Genomic DNA, 15,082 nt, shown 5'->3' on the forward strand with positions numbered 1-15,082 from the left:
ATATATGAAGAAAATACTTCTTTGACATAATATTTTCTCTATATAACATAACATAGTTACAAGATATCTGGACATAGCTGTAACAACTATATATTTTTATCTTGTATTAAGCATTGTATTCATATTGTCACTTGATGGTGTGTGACTATAGATGGGGTTTGAGTTGGTAATCAGATTTACTTGACACTTTAACACAATTCCTGACTACACTTTACAGACCACTATCACACACAGACTGGTGTTTCTACTCACACAGTGATAATACATAGCAGTAATGTAAATTTACCTAAGACAATACACAGAATATTTATATTTATTACGTGTAATAAGAATTCTTGTGTGTCCAATTGAAAACTGTCTTTTCTGTGAATGTCCTTCTACATCAGTAAAACCCCACTAGTCTGGAATGTGAGGGGGAAGGTAGTCTAAATTTTGCAATAATTCAGATAGTGAAACTTAAGTTCAGCTGTTCTGTATTCTTTTTTACTGCCAGACATAGCTTGTTTTACTATGCCAAGGGCTTTCGCTATCTTACTAATAATAAGAAAATGAAATATAATATATTTGATTTCAGGTTTCCATAGCAGTGAGGATTCATGTTATTGTCTTCTAGATTGTGACATTATATAGTTTGGTAGGTGGGTACCAACTTTTCTGAGGAATATTTTGCCATCATTTTGACAGTATAACAATAAAAGAAAAATTGTTACTGCTTGCTTGGTTTAACCATTGAATTTGAAGTTGATGAAGTATGTTCCCTCCAAATGTCTGTAACTGTTAATTCTAAACCACACGGAATAACATCCCAGATTTTAGTATTCTTTGTAGAAAAATGTATACCAAGGGTTGGCCCAGTGGACACGGTAAATAGACACATTTATACGCAACAGATATCTTGGAAATGTTAACAAGGAACAAAGTATACTGTATTTTTACTCTTTATAATGTACTATCCCATTCAGGTACAGTTTGTTATCATAAATAATTCTCATTATGACATTCATAACTCATTACAGTACCGGCATGATATTAACCTCGTCTGTCAGATAAATTGAAAAGGCTAAACATTACAGGATTGTTCACATCTCAATTGTGACAACATGTAGTATTTTAGGTGGATTTAGGAGCATGCTACCGCCATCCTCAGTGTTGAACCAAGTATAGTGACAATGCAATCAGATTACACAGGAAGGATACAAAGCCAAGATTCATTCAGATCCATGGGAGAAGAGACGAACCTATTCCAGGACAATAGGAATAGTGGAAGGCAACTACAGGAGCAAAGTACAGCTCTTGCAGGGACCAATATACTTATGTCACAAGAAGGACATGGGACTGTGTGCATACTTAACAGTGTCATGACCCAGATGCCCACAGTCTGAACACCCATTGCCATGGAAAGCTAAAAACTTGTATGGTTGAATATCTGCAAATCACAATCATGAAAAAAGTGTTATCCACCTTCTACAGCCTTACTGATGGTACTCTGAATTTCAGGAGGGAAGTTCCCAAGTGAAGGTGTCTCTATGATGTGAGCTTGCTGCCTGGCTGCCATATCTGCTGCTCCAAGGCTCCTAGAACGTTTGAGACTGGAGAGGGGAGTTGACATTGGCAAATGAATGGATCTCAGTCCTGTTACAGTATGAACTTCAGCGTGTTCAATTACTTCTGTGCTGTGTGCCTGCAATCAGGAGAAAATATCATAAGAGAAAAAATAAATTTAAAAGTAAACCTGACTATTATTTTGTACAAAAACCATCATCTTCAGGCTTTTCAAACACATTCCAAAAGCTGGATCTGTTTCCATCATCTGGTGCAAGGGAAAAAATGTTCCTACTCAGATGGGTCCATTACAAAAACATCATATGCAGTGTTAACAGAGAATATAGTCTGTTAACATCAAGCATCAATAGTAGGAGCTCTCTGTAATGGGCCCAACTCAGAAGCACATTTTCTTCAAGAAGAAGAAGAAGAAGAGGAGGAGTAGGAGAAAATATCATAAGAGAAAAAATAAATTTAAAAGTAAACCTGACTATTATTTTGTACAAAAACCATCATCTTCAGGCTTTTCAAACACATTCCAAAAGCTGGATCTGTTTCTTTCATCTGGTGCAAGGGAAAAAATGTTCCTACTCAGATGGGTCCATTACAAAAACATCATATGCAGTGTTAACAGAGAATATAGTCTGTTAACATCAAGCATCAATAGTAGGAGCTCTCTGTAATGGGCCCAACTCAGAAGCACATTTTCTTCAAGAAGAAGAAGANGTGACTGGTGGTCAGTCTTGGTGTCGAGCCTCGTCTGGGACTCATGACCAGATATTTATTGTTTGACAGTTACAGTTTTGTTTATGTGGGGCGCTCTCTCTCACGAGAGGATGGGTCTGTCTTTTGTATATGCTGCTGGCCCTTGCCAGTGCAGCTATTCTCGGGTCCAAGTTCCTTGGGACGCGTGACCAAATTTACTGTATCAGATTTGAGACTTCCTTTTTCGTTGCCTCCTACGACTTGCAGGGTCATGGTGGAGGTATTCGACCCTGCCTCCACAAGGGCTCCTTATTCAAGTCAATGTCATATATGTACGGGGTTCCGAACGCCGTGTGCAAATCGCAGACTGGTGTGCGCCTTGGTAAATTGCCAAAGGTGCACCTTAAGCCAAAGTCAAAGTCACATTGTGACTGACGATCAATCAGTCAGTCAGTCAGTCAGTCAGTCAGTCAGTCAGTCAATAAGTCTTGGTGTCCAGCCCCAGACCAGATATTAATTATTACCATTTGACAGTTACGGTCTTATTTCCGTGGGGTACCCTCTCTAATGAGAGGACGGGTCTGTCTTTTGTATTTGCTGCTGACCCTTGGAAGCGCAGTCTTTCTCAGGTTCGAGTCCCTTGGGATTCCCAACCATATTTTACTGTCTCATATTTGAGACTTCCCTTTTCATCACCTCCTATGACTCGCAGGGTCTCGGTGGAGGTATTTAACCCCGCCTCCACATGGGGTAGGTGCACCTTAGTTATTCCAGTTTCTCTCATAAACTCTCAGTCAGACAGAGGAAAACGCACCTCGCTTCATTGTTGCGTAATCGCCGTGTTTACAGAGGCGGTGCTGGGCAATGCTGCCTAGAGATGTTTACTTATTTACTGCAATGCTGCGTAGCAACCAGCGTACTCTGGCTCAGCGAGGAACGGCACTGAGAACCATCACTTTCCTTACTGCTGCGTAACCTCGTTCCACTGTTCCACAACTTGGCAACCGACCATTTATCAAGAATCTGTCTTCGTGGTAACTCGTTCCACATCCCGTTACCCAACAATGGTTTGACATGTCACATTATTTTCAATAAGGCAGCTAAGTAATGATAATATGACAATTCAGTAATAAAGTTTCAATAGGGTAGCTAAAAGAAATATAATATTAAAATCCAATAATAAAATTTCAATAGGGTAACTAAATAAGATAATATGATAATTCAATAATTGTTTTGATAGGGCAGCTAATAAAGATAACATGATAATTCAATAACAAAGTTTCTAGTTAGTGTACCACCTAATGATGACCTGTGAGTTTAAAACATGTAGTGGTTTAAAAAAAACAGTCATTGCTGAGGTAGTGTCAACAGTTATTAAAGTGAATTTAATATTGTGGCGTATTTGCTCTATGCAGGAACTGTTGAGCCACAGAGGCCTCGGGACACGCGCGCAACGTGAGAGTTGCAGATTGTATTGGCACGTTCCTAGGCGACAACTCTGTGAACGCTTGGATTGCGCAACAGGAATTGCGAGGAACATCGCATATCCCCACTCATCCAGTCACTACGCAACATTCGGTAACCCCCTCACCCCGGCTAGGCTGTGAAGTCACGCAACAGTAGGACATCCATTGCTAGGCAATGTATGGGGTAGACATGCCTGACAACAATACCTGATATCAGTTGCCAAGAAACAATGTGTTTTCTATGTGGTCCGTGCCGAGCCTATGTAAGAAGCAGCAAACACTATTCAGACAGTTGACCGTGTGGAGGCGGGGTCAAATACCTCCACTGTGACCCTGCGAGTCGTAAGAGGCGACGAAAAGGGAAGTCTCAAATCTGAGACAGTAAAATATGGTCACGAGTCCCAAGGGACTCAGACCCAAGAAAGACCACTGGCAAGGGCCAGCAGCATATACAAAACACAGACCCCTCTTCTCGTCAGAGAGGGCGCCACACAAAATCAAGGCTGTAACTGTCAAAGAGTAATAAATATCTCGTCATGAGCCCCAGATTGACTGACCGTCAGTCGCAATGTGACTTTGACTTTAACTTGATTCAGACAGTTGCTGAGTTGTATCGAGTGAATGGAATAAAGACAGTTATAAGTGTCAGTTGAAATATAGAAGCCGCCAAAGACAGTTGAAGTCTGGAGGTGACTATTGCAGAAGAAGTAACTGGGACAATGAAAATGTGAACTATGTAAGTGTAAGAGAGAGTGTGCAATAAAGTCACTAGATCTAAACTGGTGTGAAGTTATTTGTCGCATCACATACAGCAACACGTGACAATATTTATTAATCTTCTAATAGATTTGTACATACTCAACATTAATTTTGAGTACCTATATATTATTTATCTTGCACAGGCACCCATTTGGAATAGCATTTTTATGTTTTCATGGACTGTATCAGAATGTGAAGGACCATAATACATATGCTTGGTACGAGTACCTGCAATTAATGGTACATAAATGTGACTGTTAAGTGGTTCTCTGCAATAGAGCTTCTTTGGAAATTTCTAGTTAACAGTTTCTAATAAAAAAGATTCTCCTTTGAATGCAGAGTTTTGCTGTGTACATAAATATCTATAATATGGAATTCATTTATCATCACAATTCCCTTTATTTGATTGTTACTATAAGACAACAAACCTACAAGTAAAGTAAAAAAGTAAAGCTATCCCCGTAACAGGCCGTGAAGGTCCATAGGGTTGTGAGACATTGAGGGTCCCACATTATCTAGACAATCGGCTGAAAGATGGCGGTAAGGTTGTCAGCCTTACGCACTGGCCAAGCTTTACTCCCTAGGAAAATTATTTAATTAATTCCTGGTACTCATTTCTGTTACAGGCTGAGTCGACCCCAGGGCCATAGTGAGGCCGGAAGGATTAGGTCAATTGAAAAAAAATCCTATGACCTCATCAGGACTTCAACCCGCGACCTTCCGGCTTGTAGCACCAATATTTATAGCCTGTAATGTTTAAGGTTGTTGTATTCTTTGTTTCACAACCATATTTATTTGAACACATAAAATCACCTATTTTGTATTTACAGCACTTATCAGCAAAATAACTTATAACTAACAAAATAAACATACTATCAAAATTATCACACTAATATAATCACAAAGGTAAGCCAAGTACCGGAAGATCCAGAAGTAATTTGAAAGACCAGTTTCAGAACTTCTTAACATAGTGATCTGTCTCCAGCACTGAGTCCTTGACTCACAAGATGATGTGTGTCATAAGATGTGAACTCCACAAGCAACTCCAAAAGGAAGATTCATTCTTCAGAAGCCAGTAGCCATGACATAAGAAATGAGTTCTCACTGTTTTATTGCAGACTAAGAGCATGTACTTTGGCTAATATAGGATATTATAGTGACATTTTATCTTTAGGTTATACCAATTGAAAAGCGTTCTGACAACGGTATATTGCCCTTAGCATTACTGAATTTCTGAAATATTGCGCATTGTTTAATATTCCAAACGAACAAAAACTTTCAGAAACTTTCCATCCTCACATTAAAGGGCAAGGAGGCACCTATTCCGTTAGATTCAGTCATCTGAGGTACAGCCCAGAAACCCAGTAATCCTAACTGTAATATAGAATACACTCCTGGAAAGAAAGCCACGACCTCAGAATAACACTGTGTGGCCATACTGATATCAGTCTAAGACAACTGATCTAAACAGACCATACTTACTACCTGAGTCTTATTAACATCATTGCTCAACCCAACAGCAGTCTTCATTTCTGTTGTGCTGTAAGACTTGAGTGGAGACTTCATGCTTGTAGGAAGTACAGCTTTCACTGGAGGAGTGACCATTTCTGAAATTTGCTGCTCAGCATCTCCTGTATCTAACTGGAAGTGAACCCTGGGACCCTGGAAGAGATAAAATTAAAGGATTTTTCATGTAAGAGACTAATGTGGGGAGAAAGGTGTAAAATACAATGATTAAAGAAATCTGTCTTTCCTCTCAATTCTCAAAATTTCTCATTTAATTTTGTATGGGACAGGTCAGCTTTGATTTATGCTGATGGCGTTAATTTATTGGATGAATCATATATTTCAGTAAGAACAAAATAGAAGTTGTATTGAGCACTAGGGAGGTTGATCTAGATGTAAACACAGAGAAAATTAACCATATATTGATGTCTTATCACCAGAATATAGGACAAAATCGTAATATCAAGGCAGCTAATAAAGTATCTAAGAATATAGGAATCTTTTTATATTTCAGAATGATGGTAACAGATCAAAGGTGCAGCCACAAGAAATTTTAAAGCAGATTAAATCTGGGGGAATGTTTGGTAACTTTCTTTTATCTTCCAATCTGTTGTCTAAAAATATACAGAAACGTAATTTTTTCTTTCAGTTTGGGTGAGAAAACCTGTGTGGATTATATGTATTTATAAACAGAGAGGAGGATAATATTAAAGTATCTTAAAAAACACATAATGAGGGTGTGTAATGGATGTGTCTGGTTCAGGAGAGGAACAAATTATTAACACAGTAATAAACCTTCAATCTTATTAAAGGATGGGGATAAAACTGAGATACCACAGAAATGAACAAAATTTAGTCTCTTGATATTCAAGCAGTATCCAGAATCCACTGAATTCTGTTGATGGTATTAACATTCTTCTGTCTGCCCAACATATTACCTGTAATATGTTCCCACTGGAACATGATTGCTGAAGTGTGTGTAACACATTTCCACTGGATTTGGAGTGTTGCAAAGGATGCATAATATTGCAAATCGATTTAGACTGCTGCAGAGCATGCTGAGCTGCACGAATTTGATGCGAATCTCGGTTGTTTAGTGTTCCAGGAATATTGACTGCTGACCTGCAGGAAAAAAAAATTGTTTTAGCTGGTGCTCAACATTTACATAAGGTGTCATTACCTGCAGGAAGCAATTTACACAAAACTGAAAACGTGATTTATTGCATTAACTACAAACCAAACAGACTGGAGTTGCAATAACGCTCCAGATTCGTATTGGGAAGATGCTCATTTCAAATCCAAACTGGGATACCAACTATCCTGAAAGAGGGTTTCAGTGGTTTTCCTGAGTCCCCTCAAGCAAATGCGAGGGTAGTATCTCAATTAGGTCATGACTGCTTCCTTCCAAATCCTTTTCAATCATCATTCATCTGTCATTCTGCCATTCAGACCATATGTTCCTCTGAAACGTCGGGTTCTCTTCACAGTACACAGCATTACAACACAGAAGACTGCCTCTTCATTGACAACACCATGAGAACTTGTCCTTCAAGTATCAGAACAGACAGTACTCTAAAACATTTTTACTATTTGTAATGATGCCATTTTTCACAATCAGTCATGTGAAAATGTAGTTAGTGACCCATATTTTAGACTTTCTCTGTCTCCATCATCAGGGGTTGATGTGACGAGTAACACAACAGCCCAGTGTATTAGTACACAGGATATGGACTCAGAGCTGAGCTCAAAACATCAAATACTACCTCAATTTTCAAATGGCTCTTTGCCCAAGATGATTTCATTGCATTAAGTTATTATAAAAGCTTCAAAATTTATATTTTTACTAATTTATTTTTCCATCACAAAATTTATGTTAACATTCTACAGAGTAAATGTGGAGATAATAGGTTCCTCTGAAATATTTGTATCTATCTACCAAATCTGCCAATCACAGTGGTCAAGAGGTCTAAGGCATGAACTGTCTTCGCCAGCCCAAATGCTGGGATCATGGATTCAAATCCCACTTAAGGCATGATGTGTGTGTGTGTGTGTGCGCGTTTATTCTGTGTTTGTGTTGTCCTGTGTGTAGGTAGCAGCCTTGTGACAGGCTGAGAACTCGTCCAAGGAGTCCTATCATCTGCGTAAAAAGATTACAAAATTGAAGAGGAGGCCAGGGCCAAAAAAAAGGGCTGTAGAGCCACTGATGAATGGACGAATGAATCTATAAAATGACATAGTATCACACCTCGAATGACCATAATCATAAAACTACCACTGTAATAAAGTGGTCTAACATAAAATTTGGTTTTATCCAAACCCAATATCTTGAAACTTCTTTATGTTAATGAGGCACATAATAAACACACATTTTATTTACCTGGATGTACTCAAATCTCCTTGTTTCATTGTAAACTCCTTGGCATGAACATTGAGGCGAGGATTTGAGTTTGTAGAAAGTCCATTTTGCAGCAAGTCGGTACGGACATCTGTAAAGTAAATCAAATATACACAAACCATAAATAATCATATTAGCAACTAAATTTGATCATTTCATATAAGAAACATACTTCTGGTTATGTAACTAAAATAATATGCTGGATTTGAGGTTGTGTGACAGGAAATATAAAGAGCTCAGTCTTCTGTTCTGTTAACATCATGTGGTTCCAAGAGAGTAACGTGCAGCTTTCATCTTCAGGGCGAAAGGGTGAACCATGCAAGGAGCAGCATAAGCTGGTGAGCAGTTCAACATTTGGCTCTCTCCAACTACATTGTGGTAAAATTCAAAAGACTGTGCTCTTCAAGTATAAGTATTCTGAAGGCCAAAAGACATCATCTGACATATTCTGATGGCCATAAAATGTCACTGAAACCAGCTTCATGGAGCATTCTATCTTCAGAAGCAAATAGCTGCTCAGCTCATCAGGAAATTCTTAATATTTCATGAAACCTGAAGGTCCATTACCTTATTCACAAGATCCCAGAAGCCAAACATCTCCTCCTCCCCCATATTTTTGAAAACACAAAAATCAGAAATAAAATATACATACAACATTATGGAGCCAGGACAGAGCAGTCGGTATAGCAACTGCCTACAGGCTGGACGGCTGAGGTGTCGGAGTTTGAGTCCCGGTAGTGTCAAGAATTTTCTCTTCTTCATGTCATCTACGCCAGCTCTGGGGACCATCCAGCCTCCTATCCAATGGGTTCTTGGGGGGGGGGCTCTATTCCTGGGGGTAAAGTGGCAGTGGCATGATACTGACCACCCATCTCCAATAAATGACGAGGTCAAGAGAACATGGATCTATGCATCCACTACCCTTGCTCTTGCAACTTCACGTTTCCTAAAAGGCATAGAATTTCTAGATCATCTGGGCGACTATTAGTTTCTGAAAAACACTTCTACATATTTAAAAACAGAGTTGTCCTTGTGTTAAATTAAGCACCACGCCATTCTGATGTATTGGGGAGCAGAGGTGCTCCTCTTACCCTCGGCACTAAACAGAGACGAATGATCCCCTTCATGCCCCAGCCACTTTACCCCTGGAGAAAGGGACTCCGCTACGAACTGGATGAAACTACTTAGTTTTTACCATATTCTGCGCTCTAAACGATGGAGCACGCAGTAGCGTAGGTGGTGGCGGCATTAAGCTACAAACTGAAAAGTCGCGGATTCGAGTCCCGATTAGGTCTTTTTTTTTTAATTTACCTAACCCTTCCAGCCGCACTATGATCCTGGGGTCGACTTAGTCTCTAACAGAAATGAGTATGAGGAATCTTCCTGTGGGGTATAGAGCGGCCGGCGCGTAAGGCCGACGACTTTACAGCCATCTGTGGGGCGACTGTCTAGAAAACGTGAGAGCCTCGACGTCTCACAACCCTATGGGCCTCCACGGCCCGTTACAGGGATAGCTTTCCTTTACTTTACTTTACTTTACTTTACTTTTCTTTACCCGCGTTCTAAACGATATATATTTGTTAGCAATTTATACAGAAATTGCAGAGGACGAAATATTTTGGTCCGAAACTGTAAAACTTACATAGGCGCGGATTTCAAAAGCGCAGTTCTTTTGATAGTACTATGTCTTCTCTCCTTACATTTAGAAAAACTGTGACAAAATGTCGCTGGGCATGTGAATGCGATGTATTTACATATTTTAAGAGTATGGATCATATAATAAGTCTTATGATATTATTCGCACTCGATCTGTTGGAGTACTATTCTTAACAGTAATATCAAACGTTGTCACTAAGCAACCAAAATCCTTAACGAATAACTTCCAGGATTCTGTCTCCATATGCTTAGTCGCAGGTTCTTTCTTGGACAACTTAACCTCAAACACGAACTTAAATGACCAGAATTACGACAGTGTATAATTTAAACAAGAAGTTACTTGCAGAAGATAATGGAATACAAAGTTATATCTAATATTTCCTACACAGCGTACATTACACAACAGAGACCATAAAGTCCACAATTCTTCAAGCCCCGACTAACAGTATGTCCAACTGAGTCTCTACAAGCATAGGACTTCTGGAATCTACAGGAAGACTGTTGTAGTTCGCGAACTTACTGGGTGGACGGTAGATCTCCATTGTTGGTTTACCTCTGTTAGACGGCATCGCGTTGTTGCGACGCCTGCTGCCAGTTTCCCGTACCTGCAGAGAAGACACACCAAGGTCAAATAAATCCATATACCATTATTATTTCAAATACAGCCAGTCTTAATCAGAAGTTAAAATAGCTGAAACAAAGTTTATAACATTGTTTTAATTAAATATAAACTATGCAAGCAATCATAAAATTCATAGACTCGCATAATTACTGAAGATGGTTCCGTATCTTTGATCTATGTCAGCTGTGAACCGAGGTAAAAACAAAAGGTATATTTGACCTTTCGTTGTTTAGCAATAAATGTTTTTTTCGGTTGTTAGAGAAACTAATTCATCAGGATGTGCGACCGGAATTGTTTTGGTTAGGTCACGGTAGTGTTTAATTAGCAACACAAATCAATTAATGCCCCCAAGAAATTGGACATAATCAGTATATCTGTCATTCCCCATCTCTGGATATGTTCACAGAAGATAAAATATGGAATCAAGATGGAGGACTAAACAACACATGGAACCAATTGAGTTACATTCACACCTACGCAAGAGTCTGTTCTCAGCTAATGACTGGCTGGCTGGCCTCACACACAAGAGGCTTCCTATCCCGCATTCATTCATTGCTACTAAGAGAGCAATTGTCGTCCTAACCACACAGACCTAGTATCACATGGTGATCCTGGTGGGAGGTATTCTGTGCCCTCAGGTCAACTGTGAGACCCCCTTCAGCTCCCGGGGGTTAACATACTGTAATAAGGTAAAAATGTCCGTGTGTTCAACTAACTGAGCTATAAGAGGGAGTGGATATACATGTAAATCCACATATTCTTGGCCAGCTTCACGCCCCGGCCACTTCACCCCCGGCGAAAGAACCCTCAGTACACATTGGATAGGAGGCTGTGTGGACCTCAGAACCGGTCTGGACGACGTGGAGGGAAGAAAATCTTACCCCTACCGGGAATCTAACTCCAACCCCTAGGCCGTCCAGCCTGCGCTATCCCGGCTCCCAATATTTCGCAATCGCATTAATTCATTTTTAGGTGTCCATTATTGGTGAGCTGTTAAGCTGTGGAGAAAGAATAAACGTTTCCTATTTCATCACAGACTCTATGTAATCACTTTAAGATAAAATCTTGAGCCTCAACGAGATTTTTGAAGTAAGACAATTATAGCAAGAAAACAAAATTGCATGCACATAGCAGTTAAAAAAATTAATTTGGGGACTGCCTGCTGCCTCTTCCGATCGGACTTTTTAATTTCCCCATCCCTTACGTATATCATCAAATTTAAATTTTACAAAATTATCACATTTTGTGTTACATAGTGAGAGAAGAACACTAAAGGTCTTTCAGCACAGGGTCTTAAGAAGAACATCTGTACCTAAGAAAGAGAGTGTGAGAGAGAGAGAAAGGAAATGACAGGAGGATGGAGAAAACTACATAATTACGGGCCACATAATTTCTACTCCTCGCCAAATATCAGGATGACCAAATCAAGAAATAGGAAATATGATAGAGTTCAAACGTACCGATCGAGCAAGCTGGTGTGCAGTAACTCTCTAGACTTATACTCTGCAGATGCCTGGTTCGAAAGTCGGTCGGGACACCGGCTATCCTGACCGATAATTTTCTTGGTTTTTCTCATTTCTTCCAGGAATACGCTCGGGTAGGATATCGATTATGTCATTCCAATTCATTATGCATCAATCATCCTACCATTCGACACTACACACTCTTGAAATGTATCAGGCATGAGGGATATGAAAAATTAATCCAAATTTTACTCGAAAGCCTAAATGGGAGAGAGCTGAGAGAGGTGGGAATTGATAGTATAATATATAAAAGGATTTTACGGAATGATAAGTTAAAGTGTGGACTTGGTAAAAATTAAGGTTACGTTCAATGGTCCTTGGGGACACTGTAATAAAGCTTCAGACTCCGTAAACTGTACGATACATTTGCACAGATGAAAGAATATCAGCTTCTCCAGAAGCACCTCTGCTAAAAATTGCATGCGTTTCATGTTAGCAATAAACTGTACTTTTTTTTTTTTCCTTGGCACTACAGCCCCAGTGGGCCTAGGCCTACCTCCATGAACTTCTCCGTTCACTTCGGTTTTTCTAGATCTTACACATTCGGTAGGAGTTCTTGGGCGAGTGATCAGCCCGTCGCAAGGCCTCTACCTGTAGACAAACACATAAAAACGCAGACAAACAATCATGCCCTGAGTGAGATTTGAACCCACGATCCCGGCTTCCGTAGACAGTACACGCCTTAGACCACTCGGCTACCTTGACCAACATACACTCTACTTACTTAATAAGAAATACAAATTAACTACAAATGATTATCATTTAAAGAGAATAACGATGATAAACCACAGAAGTGTCTGTAATAACCGTATAATTAATCTTCTCCATGAATGAGGTTACGTCATAACATGTGCAGGCAACCTTCTGAAAGAAAAGTTCACTGGCGTATGAATATCGACGTACGTTGGAAACAGCATCTATTAACTTTCTAATTATGTCGTAACAGTCTACGTCACTAACTGACGTACCCTCGTTCCCATAATAGATGGAGTATAGATAATGCCTGCATCAAAATGATTTTGAATGTACGACGTCAAGGAAATGCACGGTTGATCCCACAGCTGTGGCACGTTCCACCCTGTGTTTCCGGATAATTATCTCAGGCCTGGTCCATACGCCCATAGCCCCTCTTCTGTTTCCTGCGAGGAGATCCCAGCAACTGCCGACAGATAGCGTCAGCTACAGTCCAAATTTCCCCCAACAATGACAACAAACGACAAAGCAGGATGGTGTAGATGTAATGCTCTAGCCCTGTATTCGTGAGGTGCTCTGTTCGAATCTCGGCCTGGACACGGCCTATATTGAGATATTTCGCTGTTACTCGGTCCCTCAACTAGGCCAAGTCTACTTCCTTCGAAATCATTTCCATTTCATCATATCCTACCATCCTACGCTGCACAGTCTAAATACAGGCTTCGCAGTAGATGGACTTGAAGGCAGGAAAGCAAGTTAAAAATTCACTTCCGTGAATTAGATACAGAATTCTTAACGCTAAAGCAAGTGGTACATGTAGTAACAACTCTGCTTTAGAACTGATATTCATTCAACAGTCAACATGTGCCTTTAATAAACGGACATCAATTCCAAATAGAATCACAAAATGGCAACGAACGCATTTTAAAGATGTGTACCACATATGATATGAAATTGTTCCACACTTATTTCGCAACTTTGTATGCTTGCCGCACATCTGTTGCGATTCAGGGCACAGAAATAAGACAGAAGATAACCCGACGTCAGTAACTCTTCTCTCATTAAGAAGCCAGCCAATCAAGTAATTGAAATATAAGGCGCAAATAATTGCTACTTAGAGAATGGCTCATTTATCTTCTTCTCTTAAGATTCCTGCTAGTAGTCAATAAATCCGCGGATATTTTTCTACCGAAGGATTTTAATTTCGAAGAAATACTGAATCAGTAACATTGATACGTCCAAAGAAGTGTTCAGTTGCTTTAATGGTGCGACATACTGAATTGGAACTTCCGATAGTATACTATATACGAAACTCATTGCAGATTAACGGCTCAAAATGGACCAAAAGAATTTATTTTAATTGTGTTTCGCAATCTAAACTAGTCAGAAAAAACTTCACTTCAAAGAAACGAATTCAGGTCGATTACGCTATGTTTTACGCAATTCACTAGACTTTCCTTTGATTTCAAGCTTCGAAGAAAACAAGTCTAAAAACACTAGAACCTTTGTGTCTATAGAATTTTAAGTTATTTTCTCAGTCCAATTCATCATTCCTAAACCTTTGGTAATATTAAGTAAGGTAGACGTAAAACAGGTCGCAGTAGCCGCGCGGTCGAAGGCATGAAATATCTTCGCTCGCTCGGACGCTGGGATCGTGGGTTCGAATCGCACTTAAGGCATTGATGTTTGGTGTGTATATGTGTTTATTCCGTGTTTGTGTTGTCCTGTGTTTAGGCAGAGGCCTTGCGACGAGCTGCTCACTCGTCCACAGTAACTGTTGATTAACGCACTGGAAGGGATTCAGAAGGACGCAACACTAGCCCCATATCTGCCCTGTCCCAGAAGTTGTCTGAAATGGCAAGAAAGTTTAGGATAAGCGGCGTCCTGGACAAGAGTCGAACCGAGTACCTCTCGTGTGCAGGTGTAGAGCGTTATCGCTACACGATTCTGCTCAGTCCTGTGTTGCAGTTACGCACCACGCCATCAAGAAATATGTGGGAATGGAGGTAAAGCTCCACCCATTCTTAACCACGACATTAAATGGAGGTGAGTGATCAAGAGGGCCCGGATTTTGATGACGTGTCGTCTTTTTTCCCTTGTATCCTATTTGATGCCCGAAAATATATAAATCCCGGAGATAAGCTGCTGCTTAGAGAAATGTAAATTTTATACGTCATTTATTGTCATTTTTCGTCATTTTTAAGTTTTTTGGTAA

At 39.8% G+C, this 15,082-nt stretch overlaps 1 protein-coding gene across 7 annotated transcripts in view; it reads right to left on the reverse strand.

Moving 5' to 3' along the window:
• Window positions 1–15,082, reverse strand: part of LOC111867153 — a 79,597-nt gene that overhangs the window by 17,860 nt on the left and 46,655 nt on the right. For 4 of the 7 annotated variants that reach the window (XM_023856734.2, XM_023856733.2, XM_023856737.2 and 1 more), the window contains 5 exons: window positions 10,550–10,634; window positions 8,356–8,464; window positions 6,917–7,100; window positions 5,955–6,134; window positions 1,462–1,681 (listed from right to left, as the gene is read on the reverse strand). In XM_023856734.2, the coding sequence (XP_023712502.1) occupies window positions 1,462–1,681; window positions 5,955–6,134; window positions 6,917–7,100; window positions 8,356–8,464; window positions 10,550–10,634 (778 nt within the window). The remainder of the gene's footprint in view (window positions 1–1,461; window positions 1,682–5,954; window positions 6,135–6,916; window positions 7,101–8,355; window positions 8,465–10,549; window positions 10,635–15,082) is intronic. The other 3 variants (XM_023856736.2, XM_033752571.1, XM_023856735.2) reach the window with 2 other exon arrangements.

This window comes from Cryptotermes secundus, unplaced genomic scaffold, assembly GCF_002891405.2.
Source record: "Cryptotermes secundus unplaced genomic scaffold, Csec_1.0 scaffold448, whole genome shotgun sequence".
NCBI lineage: Eukaryota > Metazoa > Arthropoda > Insecta > Blattodea > Kalotermitidae > Cryptotermes > Cryptotermes secundus.